Source organism: Oryctolagus cuniculus, unplaced genomic scaffold, assembly GCF_964237555.1.
Source record: "Oryctolagus cuniculus unplaced genomic scaffold, mOryCun1.1 SCAFFOLD_134, whole genome shotgun sequence".
Taxonomy (NCBI): Eukaryota; Metazoa; Chordata; class Mammalia; order Lagomorpha; family Leporidae; genus Oryctolagus; species Oryctolagus cuniculus.
In genome coordinates this window covers 41,711-61,850 of record NW_027208314.1, presented here as the reverse complement: position 1 = coordinate 61,850, position 20,140 = coordinate 41,711, and the positions used below count along the sequence as shown (strand labels likewise).

The 20,140-nt window shown below is 45.2% G+C and overlaps 1 protein-coding gene across 19 annotated transcripts in view; it reads left to right on the top strand.

Annotated features, from left to right (window-relative positions):
- LOC127488699 (uncharacterized) overlaps nt 1-20,140 on the top strand; it is a 121,423-nt gene that overhangs the window by 59,591 nt on the left and 41,692 nt on the right. For 6 of the 19 annotated variants that reach the window (XR_011386033.1, XR_011386023.1, XR_011386021.1 and 3 more), the window contains 2 exons: nt 11,071-11,190; nt 11,624-13,231. Coding sequence is in view for 6 of the 19 variants with exons in the window: in XM_070067806.1 (XP_069923907.1) it covers nt 10,559-10,979; nt 11,071-11,190; nt 11,624-11,709 (627 nt within the window). In the remaining 13 variants the exon portion in view is untranslated. The other 13 variants (XR_011386022.1, XM_070067811.1, XM_070067807.1 and 10 more) reach the window with 9 other exon arrangements.

Here is a 20,140-nt window from a genome sequence, read left to right as displayed (position 1 = left end):
ATCTCACTCGCGGAGATCTTTCATTTAGGTTTTTTTTCCCCCAGAGTGTCTTGGCTTTCTATGCCGGAAATACTCTCATGGGCTTTTCAGCCGGATCCACATGCCTTAAGGGCTGATTTTGAGGCCAGAGTGCTGTTTAGGACATCTGCCATTCTATGGGTCTGCTGTGTATCTCACTTCCCATGTTGGATCATTCTCTCCCTTTTTGATTCTATCAGCTAGTATTTGCAGACACTAGTCTTGTTTATGTGATCCCTTTGGTTCTTAGTCCTATCATTATGATCAATTGTGAACAGAGCTTGATCACTGGGACTAGTGAGATGGCATTGGAACATGCCACCTTGATGGGATTGAATTGGAATCCCCTGGTATGTTTCTAACTCTACCGTTTGAGGTAAGTCAGCTTGAGCATGTCCGGAATTGCACATCTCTTCCCTCTCTTATTCCCACTCTTATATTTAACAGTGATCACTTTTCAGTTAAGTTTCAGCACGTAGGAAGAATTGTGTATTGATTACAGTATTCAACCAAAAGTATTAAGTAGAACAAACAAAAAAAATACTAAGAGGGATAACATATCAAGTTGCTCATCAACAGTCAGGGTGAGGGCTGATCAAGTCACCGTTTCTCATAGTGTTCATTTCACTTTAACTGGTTTCCTTTTTGGTGCTCAGTTAGTTGTCACCTATCAAGGAAAACAAGTGATATTTGTCCCTTTGGGATTGGCTTATTTCACTCAGCATAATGTTTTCCAAATTCCTAACAGGGATCACTTTTCAGTTAAAATTTAAACACCTAAGAATAATTGTGTGTTAATTACAGAGTTCAACCAATGGTACTAGAACAAAAAAAATACTAAAACCGATAAAGTATTACATTGTACATCAACCGTCAGGACAAGAGCTGATCAAGTCACTGTTTCTCATAGTGTCCATTTCATTTCAACAAGTTTCCCCTTTTGTGCTCAGTTAGTTGTCGCCAATCAGGGAGAACATGTGATATTTGTCCCTTTGGGACTGGCTTAATTCACTCAGCATGATGTTTTCCAAATTCCTCCATCTTCTTGCAAATGACCGGGTTTCATTGTTTTTTGACTGCTGTATAGTATTCTATAGAGTACATGTCCCATACTTTCTTTATCCAGTCTACTGTTGATGGGCATTTGGGTTGGTTCCAGGTCTTAGCTATTGTGAATTGAGCTGCAATAAACATTAATGTGCAGACAGCTTGTTTGTTTGCCAATTTCATTTCCTTTGGGTAAATTCCAAGGAGTGTTATGGCTGGGTTGAATGGTAGGGTTATATTCAGGTTTCTGAGGAATCTCCAAACTGACTTCCATAGTGGCTTAACCAATTTGCATTCCCACCAACAGTGGGTTAGTGTCCCTTTTTCCCCACATCCTCTCCAGCATCTATTGTTGGTAGATTTTGACTACAAGAAGTTCCGTGAAAAAGTTATTATAATCTATGTGTCAAATACAGTATTGTTAATCTCCAGGAAGATCCTGGGAAGTGGTCACCTGCTAGTATACCTATCAGTGTTGACAGTTAACATACACACACATACACACACACACACACACTTTCCAAATTGTTATGTGTTATTTGTATATGTTGTAGAAAGAAAATTGGATGCACATTTGAATTATGAGAACAAGTGTCAAAACCAAAAATTAGTAGTTTTCTGTATATTTAAAAGAACAAAGGTCATTTGGTAGGTATTCAGGCAGATGCTTGTATTTTGTCCTCTGTAAAGATGTACTTTTTAATAATGCACTTAATATTGCCTGTGGTGAGGACTGTTTTTTTTTCTTTTTTAAACAAATGCAGAACCTGTGTAGATTAGTGATCTGCCTGCACATGACTGTATGCAGTACAATCCCATGTGAGACCCATTCACTGATGTGCCATAGCACTGTCCAATTGCTGTGAGGTTTCTAAATGCTTGTTCTTAATTACAATATCAATATGAGTGTGGAAATGGTATCAATTTATGGTCATACTTTGACCGGCAATGTTAATTTTATCCTCACAAAAAGTCCTGTATTTGTACACTTAGTTCTGTGTTTGTACATACAGACTTGCCATCAACTTATATAGCAAAAATATTACTCTGATTGTGGGCACAGCCTCAGCTGCCTGCTAATGCCTTGGTGGCTGTGAACACAGTATCCTTCAAGTATGGGTTCCAGTCCTTGGTTCCTGACTACATCATGGGGATTAGAAGCCTGCAGGGCCTGGCCTGAGTGAGTATAGCAGCTTTATTGACAACATTGACTCCTTCATTCATTCAACAAATAGTGCCTGAGAGGATGACATTTCAAGAGGGAAAGGAGTGAACTACACAGCTCTGCAGAGAAAGAACTTTCCAGAAAGAATAAATAGCAGAATGAATTGCTTGAGATCTGAGAGATGCAGTCAGGGGCACCACATCATTCAGAGCCTTTTGGGGTGCATTGTGTGGAGCAGGATGACAAACAGTTGGAAGACACTGAGTCAGGGTAGAAACAACATGATCGTACTGAAGCACTAAGGTCACGAGTAGCATGACGTGATTGTGTGTTGAGAACAGCACGCAGGGGACAGAGATGAAATCACAAAGATCGGTTAGGAGGCCACTTAAATGATCCAATCAAAGGGAATGAAGTTGATGGATCAGATGGCAGCCATAGAGATGGTGGAAGCGTTGAATTAGGGATATATTTTATTTGCCTTTTATCTTCTAGTGTTTCTTTACAGAGAACTATATGGTATGTAATGATCTGTAGTCACCCTACTGTACAATAGAACCCCAGAACTCCTTATTCCAATCTAGCTGGAACCTAGTACTCATCCATCTACCTTTCCCCATCACTCCCACCTCACTTTGCTCCCCATCCTCTGGTAACCACTATTATATACACAATTTCTATGAGATTACCTGTTTTTTTTTTTTAAGACTCCACAAAGACTTTTTTTAGAGTGAGATCAAGTCATAGTTCTCTCTGTTTGATTTATTTCACTTACACAATGACCTCCAGTTCATGTTGGTGCAAATGAAAAGATTTCGATTTTTATAGCTAAGTAATATTCCATTATTTATGGGTATCATATTTTCCTTATATATTTATCAGTATTCCAGTACTTAGATTTTGTCTTATGTCTTGGCTATTGTGAATAATGCTTCAATAAACATGGCAGTGCAGATGCCTTTTCAATGGACATATTTCATTTCCCCTGGATATATATACCGAGGGGTAGAACTGCTGGATCATATGGTAGTTCTACTTTTTGGTTTTTTGAGGAACTTCCATACTGTTTTCCAAGATGGCTGTAGTAATCTGCATTCCTACCAGCAGTGTGCAGAGCTTCTCTTTTCTCCACATTCTTGCCAAACCCTTTAATATTTTGCCATTTTTGGAAGGTTTGTTTGAAAGACAGAGTTGCAGAAAGAGGGCGAGGGGGAGAAGGTGGGGAGTAGAGAGAGAGAGAGAGAGAGATCAATCTTCCATCCACTGATTCACTCCCCAGAAGAACGCAATGGCTGGAGCTGGGCCAATCCAAAGCCAAGAGGCAGGAGCTTCTTCCTGGTCTCCCAAGAAGGTGCAGAGGCCCAAGCACTTGAGCCATCTTCTGCTGCCTTCCCAGGAACATTAGCAGGAAGCTGGATCAGAAGTAGAGCATCCAGGACTTGAACTGGTGCCCATAAGGGATGCTGGAGATGCAGGTGCAGGCTTAACATATTATGCCACATTGCCATCATGCTGGGGAAAAATTTTAAAGGTAGTTTTTTAACATATAATATGACCTAACATGCATTTAATAATCATTGTTTTTGAAAGTTTATCAGCCTCCCCTTTTTGTATGAGTATTTGTTTTACACGTGCTTGTGCACATATCTATACCTTTGTCTATGAGTTTTCTCATTGCGGACAGCTATTTGGAGTTATTTTTATTTTTAGTTACATGTTCTTCCATCACTGTTCTGGGGAATGCTGGATGGAATGGTTACGTTCATTTCTCTTTTTCTCCATCATGATTGTTTCCTGCAGTCCCATTTATTCTTGTCAAGTTTTCCTTCATGCCATCAATCTGCCTCATTTGTGTATCCATCCTGTTTCTTTTTCTTTCTTTCAGGGCTGCGAAGAGCCATAGATGGTCTTTTATTTGGTTGGTTTTCATTCTTGATGCATATACAAACCACTGGAGTATGCATTTTTGAATCTTATAGATGTCTTCCAGATAGAGCTTTATATTATTATGAAGATATTTGTCATTTGGGCAGCTCAGAAAGACTTTCTCCATGCGGCTCTCTGCTCACCTTTTATATTTTGCAGACAGCAGCTTGTCAGTTGACTTGGTATTCATGTCTCTTTAGTTGCCGCATTCTGTAATCACAGAAATTCTGCTGTTAATGGCACATCTCAGGTTTGAGGGTATGCTCTAGAAATTGCTGGTGGTTGCTGACCCTATTATTTTGGAATGCATACTGAGTCCGTAGCTTCAAGTGATTGTATTTCATGTAGTATTCCATACACAGTTCTGTAAATGTGTCAGCTTAGCAAACATTTATTCAGTGTTCATGAGGTGTTATAAGTAATACTGTGTGGTCAATACGCTGTCTCTATAAGAATAACGATTTATAATGGAAGACAGACATTAAACTACTGAATAAAACTCATTATAGCGCTACAGATAGTGTTAAGTGCTGTGAAAACAAAAAAGCAGTGTATGAAGATGGAGCTAGAGGTACTGAATGCAGTCAGAAAAGGCTCTTGGGGAGGTGACATTCTAGCACAGCTGTTCGATGTGAGGGACTACACCCAGTTTATGGAAGAGAGCAGCAAGCGCAGAGTGCATGAAGCAGAGCCTGGTGACTGAGGGTCACAGAAAGATCTGAGTGGCAGATGCTAGTTAGCTGGTGGGTGAGGTTGGAGAAGTAGCAGGGGTACTTCAAGAAGCTGATACGATACGGTGAAGGGTTTGGATTTTATTTTACGTCTAAGTCCATGGAGAATTTTCAGTAGAGTAGGCTGTGCGTTGGTTTGTGTTTGTCTTAAAAAAAAAGTCATCCTGGTTGCTCTCTGGGGAATAGATTGTAGGCTTGCAAGGCAGAGAATTTGAGACTCTTAAAGCAGTCTTTGTGAGCAGCATAAGTAGACTTGGGCTGTAAAAGTTGGCCTGAAGCTGGAGAGAAGTAGCAATGCTTGGATTAAGTCTTGAAGGTAGAGCAAATAAGCGTGTTATTAGATGGATACTGAGAAAAAGAAGCAAACCCAATTTTGGCCAGACAATGAAGTGAATTACATTGGATTACTGACAAGTGGAAGACTCAGAGAAAAGCAGGTTTGCAGGGAGAAAATATGGAGTTCCATTTTGGGATTGTTATGGACTCTTCATGGATTTCCCTACCTTCCCTTTCTTTGGAGGCAGTGACAGGTACAGGAGCTGAAGAGTGGGCAACCAGACTAGAGGTGAAGGAGGCAGTGGGACTGAGAGCTGCATAGGCAGCCAATGAAGTTGGTTATATATTCAGGAGATTGAGCAACCAAGTAAATATATTGAGGTTACAACAAACTATGTTTATTATTGACAGATAAGGAATTTATAAATATAGAATGAGGAAGATTAAAAAGAATTTGAAGATGTCAGACAGGAATTGGAAATTTAAAGTAAATTCATGGTTTTTAAAACATGAATATAAATGTAGATACTGAAAATCTATGCATATGACACCACTTTAAAAGTTTGTAGAAAATGGAATTAAGAGAGAAGTTTATTTTGATGCGAAAAGTTTGAAATCCATGCATATGGGAAGTCCTCAAAATGGTCATGGAAGATGTCTACAATCAAAAATAGCTAGATGAATTTGTAAATTCTGTCATCTCCTAAGAGGGAAATCAAAGTTCCTTGAAGGAACAGTTGATTGCAGGGTATGTGTAATGAGCCTGGGAAATATATTTCTCTAAGGAATTGAAGAACTCTTCAGGGGCCGGTGCTGTGGCTTAGTAGGTAAAGCTACCACCTGTGGGGCCAGTATCCCATATGGGTGCCGGTTTGGGTCCCAGCTGCTAGATTCAGTTCTCTGCTAATGTGCCTGGGAAAGCAGTGAAAGATGGCTCAAGTCCTTGGACCCCTTTATCCATGTGAGAGACCTGGAAGAAGCTCCTGGCTTTGGATTGGCAAAATTCTGGTCATTGTGGCCATTTCTGGAGTGAACCAGTGGATGGAAGATTCTCATTCTCTCTCTCTCATCTCTCTCTTGTCTCTCTCTCTGTCTCTCTTCTCTCTCTTTCTTTCTCTGGCTCTCTAACTCTACCTTTCAAATAAATAAATAAATCTTAAAAAAAAATTCTTTCAGAGTGATAGGGTGTGTCATGAAGATGCAGAAGTTAGCTTGAAGGAGCGCACACTGGCCAGATACTGGATAATTTCAGCACTAAAGTAAATGTTGATGTTGTATACGAATAAGTGAGAGATAAGAAAAATTTCTTCTTTACAGCGGGGCGTTTTGTTAATGATGAAGAAGTGGGTAGTTCAAAAAAAAAAGTCATTATTTGGCATCTACCATAATGATACTTGATTCAGATGGAAGTTACAAATGGATCCTGATGTTGGTGGGAAGAAGTTAGATGAGACATTGAATGCTGTGTAGTATTGGGTTATCTCCCCGTAAAATGGGTAGTTAAAAAAACAAGCCATTATTTGGCGTCTACCATAATGATAGTTGATTCATATGGAAGTTACAAATGGATCTTGATGTTGGTGGGAAGAAGTTTGATGAGACATTGAATGCTGTGTAGTATTGGGTTATCTCCCCACAAAATGCTTATGATTTACAGAGGAAAATCTGGTGACCAGATGATCTAGGTTAACCTCACCAGTCGTGACATACGTTGACATCATGTGATTCTTGATGAGAAAAGCTGAGAAAAGGTTAGTGTGATTTCTGAGGTTTTTCTGATAAAATGCCAACATGAGTTTGACTTTGAGGACACCTTTACAGTTTTTGCTTGAGGGACATCCTAAAGAGTGAAAGATTGGAACTCTTGAGAATTGTCAATATCACAAAGGTGGGGAAACACTGAGCAGCTATTTGAGAATAAAAGAGGTACAGCAAGGGAATGCCACATTTGATGCTGGGCAGCAAGTGCAAGGGCTGCTGTTGACAGGCACAGCGTGTGCAGAGGACCTCTAGATTGGACTGACAGTGTGGTATCAGTTTCCTTATTCAGCTACTGATCTGAGGTTCCAGAGGTGAATATTCTCTTGTGGAACGTTTACTCTGGTGAACATAGGGCAGATCAGCCCTTATGTCAGAAACTTGCTCTCTAAGAGTAATGAGAATGGGTGCAGTTAGATAAAGAAGGTGATTGGAACAGATGTGGTAAAACGTTAATGATGGAGACATTGCAGTTCAGGGGATGCAGTTCCTTGTAGCATCCTTGAACCATGGCCAGCTATTTGTGTGGAGGTGAGGTGATGGCGGAGAGTTGGGTTTAGTACATATCAAGGTCTTTAAGGTTCCTGTGATAGAGAAACAGAGGAGGAGAGGATGAGTACTGGGCACCTGGTGGGGGGCCTGATAGTGCCAGACAGTAGAATCTATACTGAGTAGGGATTGAGAGAGGACACGCATGAGGAGGGAACTGTGGAGATGTTACGAGAGTGATTGGAGGGGCCAGTACCGTGGCTCACTTGGTTAACCCTCTGCCTGCATCACCAGCATCCTGTATGGACGCCGGGTTATAGTCCTGGTTGCTCCTGGATCATGTTAGAACCCTTGGTTTAAGACTCAAGTATGGCCGGCGCCGTGGCTCAATAGGCTAATCCTCCGCCTTGCAGCGCCGGCACATCGGGTTCTAGTCCCGGTCGGGGCGCCAGATTCTGTCCCGGTTGCTCCTCTTCAAGGCCAGCTCTCTGCTGTGGCCCGGGAGTGCAGTGGAGGATGGCCCAAGTGCTTGGGCCCTGCACCCCATGGGAGACCAGGAGAAGCACCTGGCTCCTGCCAGCGGATCAGCGCAATGCGCCGGCCGTGGCAGCCATTGGAGGGTGAACCAACGGCAAAAGGAAGAGCTTTCTCTCTCTCTCTCTCTCTCTCTCTCTCTCACTGTCCACTCTGCCTGTAAAAAATTAAAAAAAAAAAAAAGACTCAAGTGTGCTGTCTTGAAGCACACTGCTTCTCTATTCTGTAGTGTGAACTCCAGGTCATTATTATGTAATTGTTAGCAGTCTTAATAGGTAAAAAAAGGCTGTGTTCTCTTTGATGGGTGCTCTTGTTACTCACGCCTCCTACCTAGGCTAGAAAGCAGAGTACCTTTAGATGTTTCTACATGCATGTGGAGCGACTCAGCTTTTTCTCTTTATAGCTTTGGTATAACTAGAATCTTCCCTCTCTGCCACCTTTGTTCCATGGCCCTGCTGCAGATTATTGTCATCCTTTGCCTCTTATTCTTGTTCTGCTCATCCTCCTCAAAAGCACCAGTCGTTTGACCAATACATGCACTCAGTAAATGGAGAGAATACAGGGAGGCACTTTGAACACGTAGGGGCATTTCTCTTATCAAATGCCTGACACGGGAATGTTACTGCTGATCTTGCTCTGATTAGATTTCTTTCTTCTTTCTTTCTTTTTTAATGATTTATTTTCTTAAAAGTCAGAGTTACACAGAGAGAGAAGGAGAGGACGAGAGAGAGGCAGAGGGAGAGGTCTTCCGTCTGCTGGTTCATTCCCCAGATGGCTGCAATGGCTGGAGCTGCTGCAATCTGAAGCCAGGAGCCAGGAGTTTCTTCCAGGTCTCTCACATGGGTGCAGGGGCCCAAGGACTTGAGCCATCTTCTACTGCTTTCCCAGGCCACAGCAGAGAGCTGGATTGGAAGTGGAGCAGCTGAGGCTCATGCCTGCACTGCAGGCAGTGGCTTTACCTGCTACACCACAGCGCTTACCTGCTAGATTTCCTCTTTCTAACATAGGCAGTACAGTACTGTCCTTTTGAGAGGAACAAAGGTTGTAAACCTCACATGTGAAATGAGAAGTTGAGTAAGAAGACCTTCAGGGGCAGGTATTTGATGTTGGATGGCATTAAGAAGCTGCTTGGAACACCTGCATCCCATATGGTATTCCCTGTTTCAAGTCCTGGTGTTGCTACTTTACTCAAAAAAAAAAAAAAAGAGATAAGGTTTTTCATTTGAAAGGCAGAGAGACAGAGAGGGAGAGAGATAGATCGATCTTCCATCCACTGGTTCACTCCCCAAATGGCCTCAGTGGTGGCTGGGACCGGGCCAGGCCAAAGTCAAGAGCCAGGAGCTTCATCTGGGTATCCCACAAGAGTGGTAGGGCCCAAGCACTTGGGCCATCTGTATTGCCTTCGCAGGCAATTAGGGAGCTGGTCCAGAAATGGAGCATCTGGGACTGGAAGTGGTACCCATATGGGATGCTGGCGTTGCAGGGGGCAGCTTTACCCACAACACCACAGTGCCAACACCTAGTGCTGCTTATGATGCAGCTCCTAGCTGATGTATCTAACATTGAGAAATGAGAGAAAAAGTACCAACATGATAACGTGCACGTAGAAAATGTCAACAGTGACCTCAGATGCTGCCTTTCTGTATTCTGTCTTGCTTTGTGGAAGATAGGATTTGTCACATTTCAAACACATTCCATAGGTTAAATGCAGGGCTAGACTGTGAAGGGTGGTGACTGGCAAGCAGACCTGTGTTCTGTGGAGAACTGTGTAGATCACAGGTGTTCCGTGTCCTTGTGCAAGTGGATACGTAAGAGTCTGAATAAATAAATTGCAAAGATTTCCTGATGCGTGAGTCAGAGAATACGCCAGACAGAATGTTTGTAAGGAAGAAGAGAAGGAATGTGTACCAGAATCTTTTCTAAGTTAAACTCTTTTTCAAATTCTGTGTTAATAGGGTATGTAGTGCATATAATATCAAATTCTACACAAACTCTAGTAGTTGGTCTTGATGCAGTATTTTATTTACAGCTATGTCTTCCTTTTTTAAATTTTTTACTTTTTTCGATCTTTCTTATTTTTCATTGAGAGTTACACATGGAGAGGATGAGAGGCAGAGTGAGAGGAGAGAGAGGGAGGTCTCCCATCTGCTGGTCCACTACCCTGTTGGCTGCAAAGGGCGGAGCTGAGCGGATCTGAAGCCAGGAACCAGGAGCCAGGAGCCTCCCCGGGGTCTCCTGCATGGGTGCAGGGGCCCAAGGAGTTGGGCCATCTTCTGCTGCATTCCCAGACCGCAGCAGAGAGCTGCTTCGGAAGTACAGCAGCCGGGACTCGAACCGGAGCCCATATGGGATGCCGGCACTGTGGGCGGTGGCTTTACCCGCTACCGCACAGCGCTGGTCCCTCCCGGAAGCTGTTCCCCGTGGGATCCAGCTGTCTGCTAACGTACCTGGGAAAGCAGAGGGAGATGGCCCAAGGACGTAGGCCCCTGAACCCAGAAGGGAGCACCGGATAAAGTCCCTGGCATCTGCTTTGGCCTGGCCCAGCCCCGGCCTTTGTAGTCACCTGGGGGGTTGATCCCCCAGAAGGACGCTCTGGCGAGAAAGAGCGCTCGTGATGCCGCTTGCATTGCTTCTCTCCCCATGCGGCTTCAACAGCATGCGCTGTGCCAAACAGAAGCCAGGGGGCAGGAGCTCCATTGAGGACTCCCAGGAGGCAGGGAAGTGGGGTGCAGAGTACCTGGGCCACCAGCGGCTGCCCCGCCTGGGTAAAGCCTGGAGGGGCGGGACTGGAAGTGACCCTGGGGGCGCTGGACGCGGGATGTCGCAGTGCGCAGATGCGTCCCGTTGCGCCATGGCGACGGCCAGTGAGGAGTGCGCCTGCGCCTGGCGCTGTGACCTGGAAGTGCACCCGCAGGCGCATCTGCAGCTGTGCTGGTGCTCAGGTAGGAGTCAGCGTCGTGTCCGCTCCTGCCCAGCGCTGGCACAAGCCTTGAGGAGCCATCCTCGACGCTGGTGGCCCACCCTGAGAAGACACAGTGAGTGCCCCCCCAGGTTCAGGCCGGGTTCAGATGAGGCTGCAGTCTGAGGCGGCCGCATCAGTTATCTTGGGCTTCTGGAAATTTCTAGGTGCAGTCTTTTGCTTCGGCCCCTTCTGGAAGACTACACCTCAAGACTGCGTTCATGTTCCAGAGACACAGAAACGGCCTTCCTGCGGAGAGTTTGGTGTGGTGGCCTTCCTGTCACTGGGTAGGCGGGGCCCAGGGTGCAGAGCGGGGGTGGGGTGTGTGTGTGAAGGGTAGCTGGGATAGAAGGTGGAGGAGAGGGTGTAAGGGGGAGGTGGGAGGAGGGAGCGAGGGGGAAGGATGAAAAAGTGGCGTGCAGGTGTGGAGGCGAGGAAGGTAGGGGCAGAAACCCTCGTGGGGCAGAGGCAAGGGAGGGGGAGAGTGACAGGCATCCCGGTGAGTGTGTGGTTGAGCGTGGGGTGGGGAGAGGAAGAACTTTTCCCACGGCCCCGGTTTTCTGCCCCTGGTGGGAAGTAGCCTTGGCCGCATCCGTGAGAAGAGGCCTTGATCACGGCCTTTCTTCTCCGGGTTGTTCGGCAGTGTAAGGTGTGTGTGCGCAGGAAAACGGGCATGGGGCGCTCGAATTAATTTGCACCTAATCCGGTGACTTTCCACAGACTGCACACAGGGAGGAGAAAGCAGAAGCTTAGAGAAACCCCAAGAATCCCTCTTTGCTCTGTTCCAGCCTGCCCCAAGATTCTGACACCTCATAGTAAGTACGCGACTTTTTTCTATTTAAAGACTGGTTTGAAGGGCAGAGTTATAGATGAGGCGGTGAGGGAGAGATCTTCAGTGTGTGGGCTCACCCCGCCCAGGTGCCAGGTGGCTACAATGGCCGGTGCTTGACCAGGCCGGAGCCCAAGCCAGGTACTGTATCCAGTACTCCGGTGTGGGTTCGGGGGCCCAAGTCCTTGGGCCACTTCCTCTGCTTTCCTAGGCGTTTGAGGAGACAGCGGGATCACAAGTGGGAAAAGCCTGGGTGGGGCGGCGGTCGGAGCCATGGCATAGCGGGTGAAGCCGCCGCCTGCAGTACCAGCATTCCATATGTGTGTTGGTTCGAGTCCCAGCAGCTCCACTTCCGTTCCAGCTCTCTACTGTGGCCAGGCAAAGCAGTTGAAGAGGGCCCAAGTCCTTGGGCCCCTGGACCTGTGTGGGAGTCCTGGAGGAAGCTCCTGGCTCCTGGTTTCATATCCACTCAGCTCTTTCTGTGGATGGTTGGCCGTGGTGGCCTTCCTGTCACTGGGTGGGTGGGGCCCGAGGTGCAGAGAGCGGGGAGGGTGTGTGTGTTTGAGGGGTAGTTGGGATAGAAAGTGGAGGAGGGAGGGGCTCAAGGGGGACGCGGGAGGAGAGAGGAAGGGAGGAGAATGAAAAGGTGATGTGTAGGTGTGGAGGTGAGGAAGGGAGGGGCAGAAACCCGCGTGGAGGAGAGGAAAGGGAGGTGGAGAGTGACAGGAGTCCTGGTGGGTGTGGGTGGTGGCAGGGTTTGGGAGAGGAAGAACTTTTCCCATGGCCTCGGTTGCGTCTTGGGTGTTTTCTGTCCCTGGCCAGCAGTAGCCTTGGTCGCGTCCTTGAGAAGAGGACCTTGACTCACGGCCTCTCTTCTCCAGGTTGTTCGGAAGTGTAAGGTGTGTGTGCAGGAAAACGGGCATGGGGCGCTCGAATTAATTTGCACAGAATCTGGTGAATTTTCACAGACTGCACACAGACAGCTTGATCACAAGTGGGAACAGCCTGGGTTGTTGGGGGTTTGGGGGTGTGGGGCGGGCAGAGCCATGGCATAGTCAGTGAAGCCACTGCCAGCTGTACCAGCATCCCGTATGGGTGTCTTCCTTTTCTGTGATACTTTTCTCTCCTTCCCCTGACAGAGGTAAGTATCCAGAGCTTTTGGATGTATTTCATTACAGAAATATTTCTGTTACACACTCTTTATATATGTAAAGTACTTACCCATTTAATCACCATTTATTTGCTGTGTACCTATTTCATGCAAGACTGTGAGCTTGTCCAGGGCAGGACTTTATCTCTCTGCTTTCATTCCTGTAGTCCCTGGTCACAGTTGGTATTTGATATATGCAGAACTAACAGTGCCCTCACTGCTGCGTCTTGGGACAGGAAGTGATGGTTAATGAAGGCTCTGGTCACAAGAATAAAGGTCGGAGGGACAAGAAAGGATGTTTAACAGAATCAGCATTAATGAAGCACTTTCAGTTGTCAGGCTTCTTAAGGTACCGTTGTCTCATTTCTAAATAACAACACAAGGAGGGGAAGCAAGAGGTTTTTTTGTTTGTTTGTTTTTGTTTTTTTGAATTATACCACATTGTCCTGTCTAATTCTCTTCAAAGGTCTGTGAGGGAGGCACTTCTGATAGCCTTTTAAATATTAGTTAAAGGAAGTGGGAACCTGCCCTAGGCCATATATCAAGATCAGTGAAGTTCCAGTTTAAATCCTGCTTTGCTTGCCCCAGAGCTGTGTCCCTCCTGGGGTTGGAACCTCAGCTTCCATCGGTTCCAGAGTTGGGGTATCAGAGAGGTGGTAGCCGGAGAAAACCAGTGGTCCTAGTCTTTGGGCTTGTCTGTGTGTGGAGCATAAATAACTACAGGGACTTGAGCTGTGTCACTAAGGACCCTTCTTGCTAATGCTGTGGCCTCATGCTGTGATTTGTTAACATAGGTCTTGTGTCCTGGTTCACACCAGTGGGGAGTCTTGAGCTGTTGGCGGGGGGCGGGGGGGTCTGAGGAGGGTACCTTGCCACCCTGGGACTGGAACTGACTTTTAAGAGGGACCTTGAGGTATGAAAGGAGATTTGCTGGTAGGGTTAGGACCAGAGGGTTTGAGGAGTCCTCAAGGTCCCTGGTGATTAGTCTTTTTAAAATTTATTTATTATTTATTTCAAAGGAAGAAAGAAATATTTCATGCGTTAGTTTACTTCCCTAATGCCCTCAACAGCTGGAAAGGTATGTGAAGCCAGGGTCTGGGAACTCAATCCAAGTCTCCCATGTGAGTGGCAGGGATGTAAGTACTTGAGCCATCACCTGCTGCCTCCCAGGTTGGAATAGTAGGAAGCTGGATTCAGGACTTCAGCCAGGACTTGATCCTGGGCACTCTAACATGAGCTGTGGGGATTACAGTAGAGGCTTAGTCGCTATACCAAAAGCCCATCCCTGATTAGTCTTCAGTTCCCTCCTTCAAAGTGTGGCTGGCTACTTGGGAGGGGTTTACCTCACCACTGCTAACTGGGCCTGCTGCACAATTTTGTGAGGACCTTGTTCCAAAGGCAGGGGTAAAGGGCCACTAAAGATACTAAAACATAAAGCTCTTTCCTTTCTTCCACCTACCTCCTTGGCTCAGACTCATGCTCTTTTGACTGGCTTACAAAACACAAGTTCAAAGACAGAGTTTTGAGGATTTTTAAGACACCACCAGCAGAGGTTTAAACCCAGTGCAGGCCCTTCAGAGAGCGAGCCGTGTGACTGTTTCTGTGTGACCATGTAGGCTGCACGCCCATGAGGTTGGCCCTGGCTGCTGAATATAACCCATTGGCTTTAACCAGTCCAGGTCTAATCCTGTGACACTCCAGGGCACCTGGGCAGACTTATGTCTTATTAAATCAGCTCCCTGAGGATTGTGTGGACTAGTTAGTCATACTGTCTCGTGATCACGCTCCTCGATTTTCTTAGAGACCTCTTGTCTTGTCTAGCTAGGACTGGTATCTTTTTCTAGAGTAAGGCTCCTCACCCCTGACCTAGAGCACTGAGAGGAACTGGAATGCTGCTGTGTGGCAGAGACCTCCTGCAAGTTCTCTGAGCAGTACTGGGTCCCCACAGCTCCGCTTAGTGTTTCTATGGTACCACACTTTGAGAACTGTGCTCGCAAATGACTCATGGGACAGTCTGTCCCTGCTCTATTCCTGCTCTGAGCCTGGCAATCAAGGTCCAGACAAGGCCCCTGATAGAAATGTTGCATCCAAGCAGCCCCCTTATAACTAAGGTCACCTCAAGATCCCCACAAATGGATCTTGGACCAGAGGTCAGGACTTTATGTGCAACTTGAACACTTCCTGCCTTGGGAAGTTCACTGCCCCCACCCCAGGACATGTTCTGAGCTGCTTGGTCCTAGGTGTAGAGGCTCTGGCCTCTGGAAATGTACTGAGTTGACTTCTGAGTTTCCAGATGCCAGAAAACATGTAACGGAGTTCCTCGGATCTGTGTGACCACTTGGATATCCAACTGTGATTGCAGACACCCATGGTGAAGACTTTTGAGTGCCGCCTCATGGTGGAGCTGAGTGCTTCCTGCTGGGACTGTGGGATCTTCCTGGGATGCCAGGGTGGCACAGCAAGCCATGGTGCTCTGGAGGCTGTCACTGAATCTGTGTGTAGCTTAGAAGGTAAAACTGTGTCTTTCCAGTAGTATGGAGCAGAGCCTCAGGACGAGGAGATGGTCCTATCAGAACTTGATGCTGGGGCTGGCGCTGTGGCACAGCAGGATAAAGTGTTGGCCTGCAGTACTGGCATCCCATATGGGTGCTGGTTCATGTCCCGGCTGCTCCACTTCTGAGCCAGCTCTCTGCTAAGCCCTGGGAAAGCAGTAGAAGATGACCTGAGTCTTTGGGGTCCTGCACCCGTGTGGGAGACCTAGAAGAAAATTCTGGCTCCTGGCTTTGGATCAGCTCAACACTGGCCATTGGCAGTCATTTGGGGAGTGAACAAGCTGTTGGAAGACCTCTCTGTCTCTGTCTGTCTCTGTCTCTCTAACTCTTTCAAATAAGTAAAATAAATCTTTTTTAAAAAAGAACTTAATGCTAATGTGTGCATTTGTTCTAACTTGGAAAGGAAATCTCATTCCTCTGCTTCAAGTCACCTTGCAATTCAGGAAGGGCAGCATTTTTTTTGCGTTAGGCTTCTTGCTTCTTCTCTGCTGGCTTCTCCCTTGTAAATTATCATGTAGCATCATCCTTTGCTCTGGTAGGATTCATTTTTAAAACTTTTTTTAAGTTTTTCTCTTTCTTTTTCTCTTCTTCATCAGAATAGTTCAGAAAGTTAATGGGAAATGGAATCAAAAGATACCTTTATTTTAGTGTAAAATTTTTTAAGCCCATGCATATTTTTTGTAATACGTATTTTTATATAATGTTTGAAGATCCCTCATGTATCATAACAAGTCTTTACAAATTTTGGTCATTGTCTTGGTCCTTTAGTTATTAGGAATAAATTATTTTGTTAGGTTGAAATTAGCCTATTTGAATTAGTGCCGGATCTCATTTGCTGTGACATAAAGAATTGCTTTATGGATAATGAAAGCACCTTAATGATGTGGTCTAAAGGAGAAAACAATATTACTGAAGCTATTAACACCAGGGGACTTCTCCCTGACCTCTTAACAGTGCCCTGCAAACTGTACATTATTGCACTTTTGAGGATCCAGGGGCTGAAGTCTGGCCTGAAGGTATTTTAGAGAATGCTCCACGTGGGAAAGTCATAAGAAAAACAGAGGAATATAAGTAGCAGTTAATGAGAAGGCAGAAGAGACTTCTAGAATTGAAGTGACCACAAGGTTTGCTGGGATTTTTTGAGCAGCACAGCACTAGGTTGTCTGTGTTGGGCACCAGATACAATCACTACAGCCTTGTGAAGTTAGAAACTATGCCGTTCTGCAGAATTCAGTTTGAGACTCACTAATAGGACTCAGCCTACAAGGAATGCAGATGAGACAGAGCATCTCTGACCTTAACAGAGGCAGTGTGATTGGTCATTCTTTACTTTCCCTTTATATTGCTATAGCAACTTTAAAATGCCTTTTGTTTAAAAACCTGAGGAAATGTATGTGAAAAGTCATTTTGGCAATCTTTGGTCATCAGTAAATTCACCATCTTACGTGTGTTATAACTTACTGAACCCGTGGTACTAGGAACTTGATAGAAGTTTGCAGCATTAGACTACAATTTTCTGCTTGCTCAAAACTGAGGGAGTTGGAGCTTACCCAGCATAATTAGAAATGTACCCTCTATTTGAAGCCTTGGCAAGAACAATAATTTAGTATCGTGGCTGTGTGGCACTGGTAGAATGTGTTGTTCAGTCCTGAGTTTGGGCACCTTGTTTGTTTATGACAGAAAACAGCTTTCAGAAACTTCCTGGTGGATAAAATACCCTTTTCACAATCTGGTGGTTTCATTGCTTTTTTCCTAAAGGTTTAATTTTCCCTTCGAGTGCAGGCATGTTCATTTTATCAAAGCTGGCATTTTCTCTTCTTTAAAAATTAAAGTCTTGAGTATTCTGAAGAAAATTTCGCAACCATTAGGGTATATAAGTGCGTGTCGTGTGAGCATAATTACAAGGATGAAATGCTTTGCTTTTGAGTAGTAGTGGACCAACACTTGGTGTGCTAAGCAACATAGTTTTTATTCTATTTTGTGGTTCAAAGGCTGCTTACTACTGCTCCTGATCTTAGATTATCTTAGTCCTTTTTGTCAAATGGATTTAGAGCGCACAGCACCTTTTTATCCACCTTCTCTCTGAAAAGCAGTGGGAGATAGAGCAACTTTTTTAAAGATTTATTTATTTATTTGCGAGGTAGAGTTACAGAGAGAGAGGTTTTCCGTCCAATGGTTCACTCCCCAAATGGTTGCAATGGCCAGAGGCGAACCGATTCAAAAGCTGGAGCCAGGAGCTTCTTTGAGGTCCCCTACATGGTTTCAGGGGCCCAAGAAGTGAGGCTATCTTCTGCTGCTTTTCCAGGCTATAAGCAGAAAGCTAGATTGGAAGAGTAGCATCGGGGGCACGAACCGCACCCATGAGGGATGCTGGCGCTGCCGGAGGGATGCTTTACCTACTTTACCACGGCGTTGGCCCACAGAGCAAATTTTTAAGCCAAGAGCCAGGAGCCCAAGAGCTGGGCCATCCTCCGCTGCTTTCCCAGGCACATTAGCAGGGAGCTGGATTGGAATCCGAGTACCAGAACTCGAACTGCTGCCTATATGGGATGCTGGCACCGCAGGAGTTGCTTTTAATTCTTCCTATGACTTTAATTTAGCTACCCGGGAACTTTAATTTAGCTACCTGAGCTACCAGAGCAGAGGCTAGGACAGGTGTTCCCAGCCTCATTTTATGGGGCAGGAATAAATAAAGCCTGGAGTATTGGCTGCATTTGTTCATCTGGAACTTGATACCAGAGCCCAGAATTTTAGTTTTATAAATGTTGAAGATTTTTGGCTCCAGAATTTAAATGAAGTTCAGCATCTTTACTTTTTGTTATTCTGAATGTGATTTACTTGTCCCTGAAGTGTGCACATCACAAAATTTATTATTTAGAAAGTGGAAGTTGAAAAAGAAAATGGAAGATACTCCTCAGTTCTGTTTGGAGATGTCCGAAGCACTGTTGACAGTTTGGTGTGCTCTCTTACAGATGCTTTTCCTCCCTTAAATTGTGTGTGTGTGTGTGGGTGTGGTTGTGGGTGTATTGTGTGTGTACAGTGCTCACATGCACATAGAAATGACTTTGTGCAGAACTGTGCTCTTAATAGGATAGTTTCCATCTTTCTTTTTATACTTGACAGTATAGTAAACTATAAACCTTATAAACACAATAAACATAGATCATTTTATACATATAGACATTATAAACACATAGATCTAATTCTCTTCAGTGACTGTATAAGATTACATTGTATTCCAACATAAGGGGTTGCTATTTTGTGTGATAATTCTGATTTTTTTTTGAGAGGCAGAGTGGACAGTGAGAGAGAGAGACAGAAAGGTTTTCCCTTTGCCGTTGGTTCACCCTCCAATGGCCGCCGCGGCCGGTGCACCACGCTGATCCGATGGCAGGAGCCGGGTACTTATCCTGGTCTCCTATGGGGTGCAGGGCCCAAGTACTTGGGCCATCCTCCACTGCACTCCCTGGCCACAGCAGAGAGCTGGCCTGGAAGAGGGGCAACCGGGACAGAATCCGGCGCCCCGACCGGGACTAGAACCCGGTGTGCCGGCGCCGCAATGCGGAGGATTAGCTTACTGAGCCGCGGCACCGGCCGATAATTCTGATTTTTCACCATTAAAATAATGCGGCAGTGATCAACCTGGAATGTGCATACTTGAGCATCCCTGGAACTGTTTTGATGACCTGTGTTATTGGAGAATTGCTAAGACAAGAACAGTCCTGTTTAAAATTTTCCTAGGTCCTTCAACATTATTCCGCAGGGTTGCATCCATCTAGACTTCCACAAACAGTGAGGTAAATTTCCTGTGCTTTCCATCAACACCGGGAGTAAAGCATTGTTGGTCAGTGTACATGGTGCTTAACGTGGAATCTGGTGTTTTCTTACTTACATAGGTTATGATTTCCAACTATCGCCAAGAGGTAAACACTAGAGTTAGGTTTAGGCTGTGGTTCTTGCTGGTATGCCTCTGTTTTAAATTTCATCTCACATCAGCTTGGCATCAAGATTTCCAGCTTTCCAAAGCTGGCCACACATTTAAAGCAAGTGTCTCAACCAGTTGTTAGAGGAAAAGATACAGCAGTGGTAACGATGATGCTAAATGAATATCATATCTGACACCTCATCACCTAGTTGAAATATCTTTGTGTTTACTTGTTTTCTGGAATAAAAATAATTCAGGCTTATCGAAACTATACATTTTCATTCCTTGCACAAATGAGACAATCTAGTTTCTGACTCACTGGGCTTCTAAAATTCTGTGGGTAGGGGCTAGTGTTGTGGTGCAGTGGGTTAAGCCATCACCTGTAATGCCAGCATCCCACCCTTGTTTTCTTTCTGTAATCCAGTAGTTGAAAAACAGCCACCACTCCCAATGCATGAGTCCTATAAAAGCAATTTCACTTTATTTGAACACTCTAAGGAGAAAAAGCAGATGAGTATGTATTGTACCTAAAGAGAAAAACTCTGTCAAATTTTAAATCGAATGGTGGAATAAATTCCATGACAAAAGTGAAGCAAACAATTGACCTGTGGCCCCACTGCGCTGGTGCCTGGCTTCACTGCCTACTGGGGACAGACAGCAGGAGCCCAGGAGAAGCCTGGAGCCACACCCCTGCGCGGGCTTGGTCTTTGTTTTTTGATTGGTTGGAGCCTGCAGGTAATCCAACCAGAATTGATGTATGCTGTTGAATACCGAGTTTATA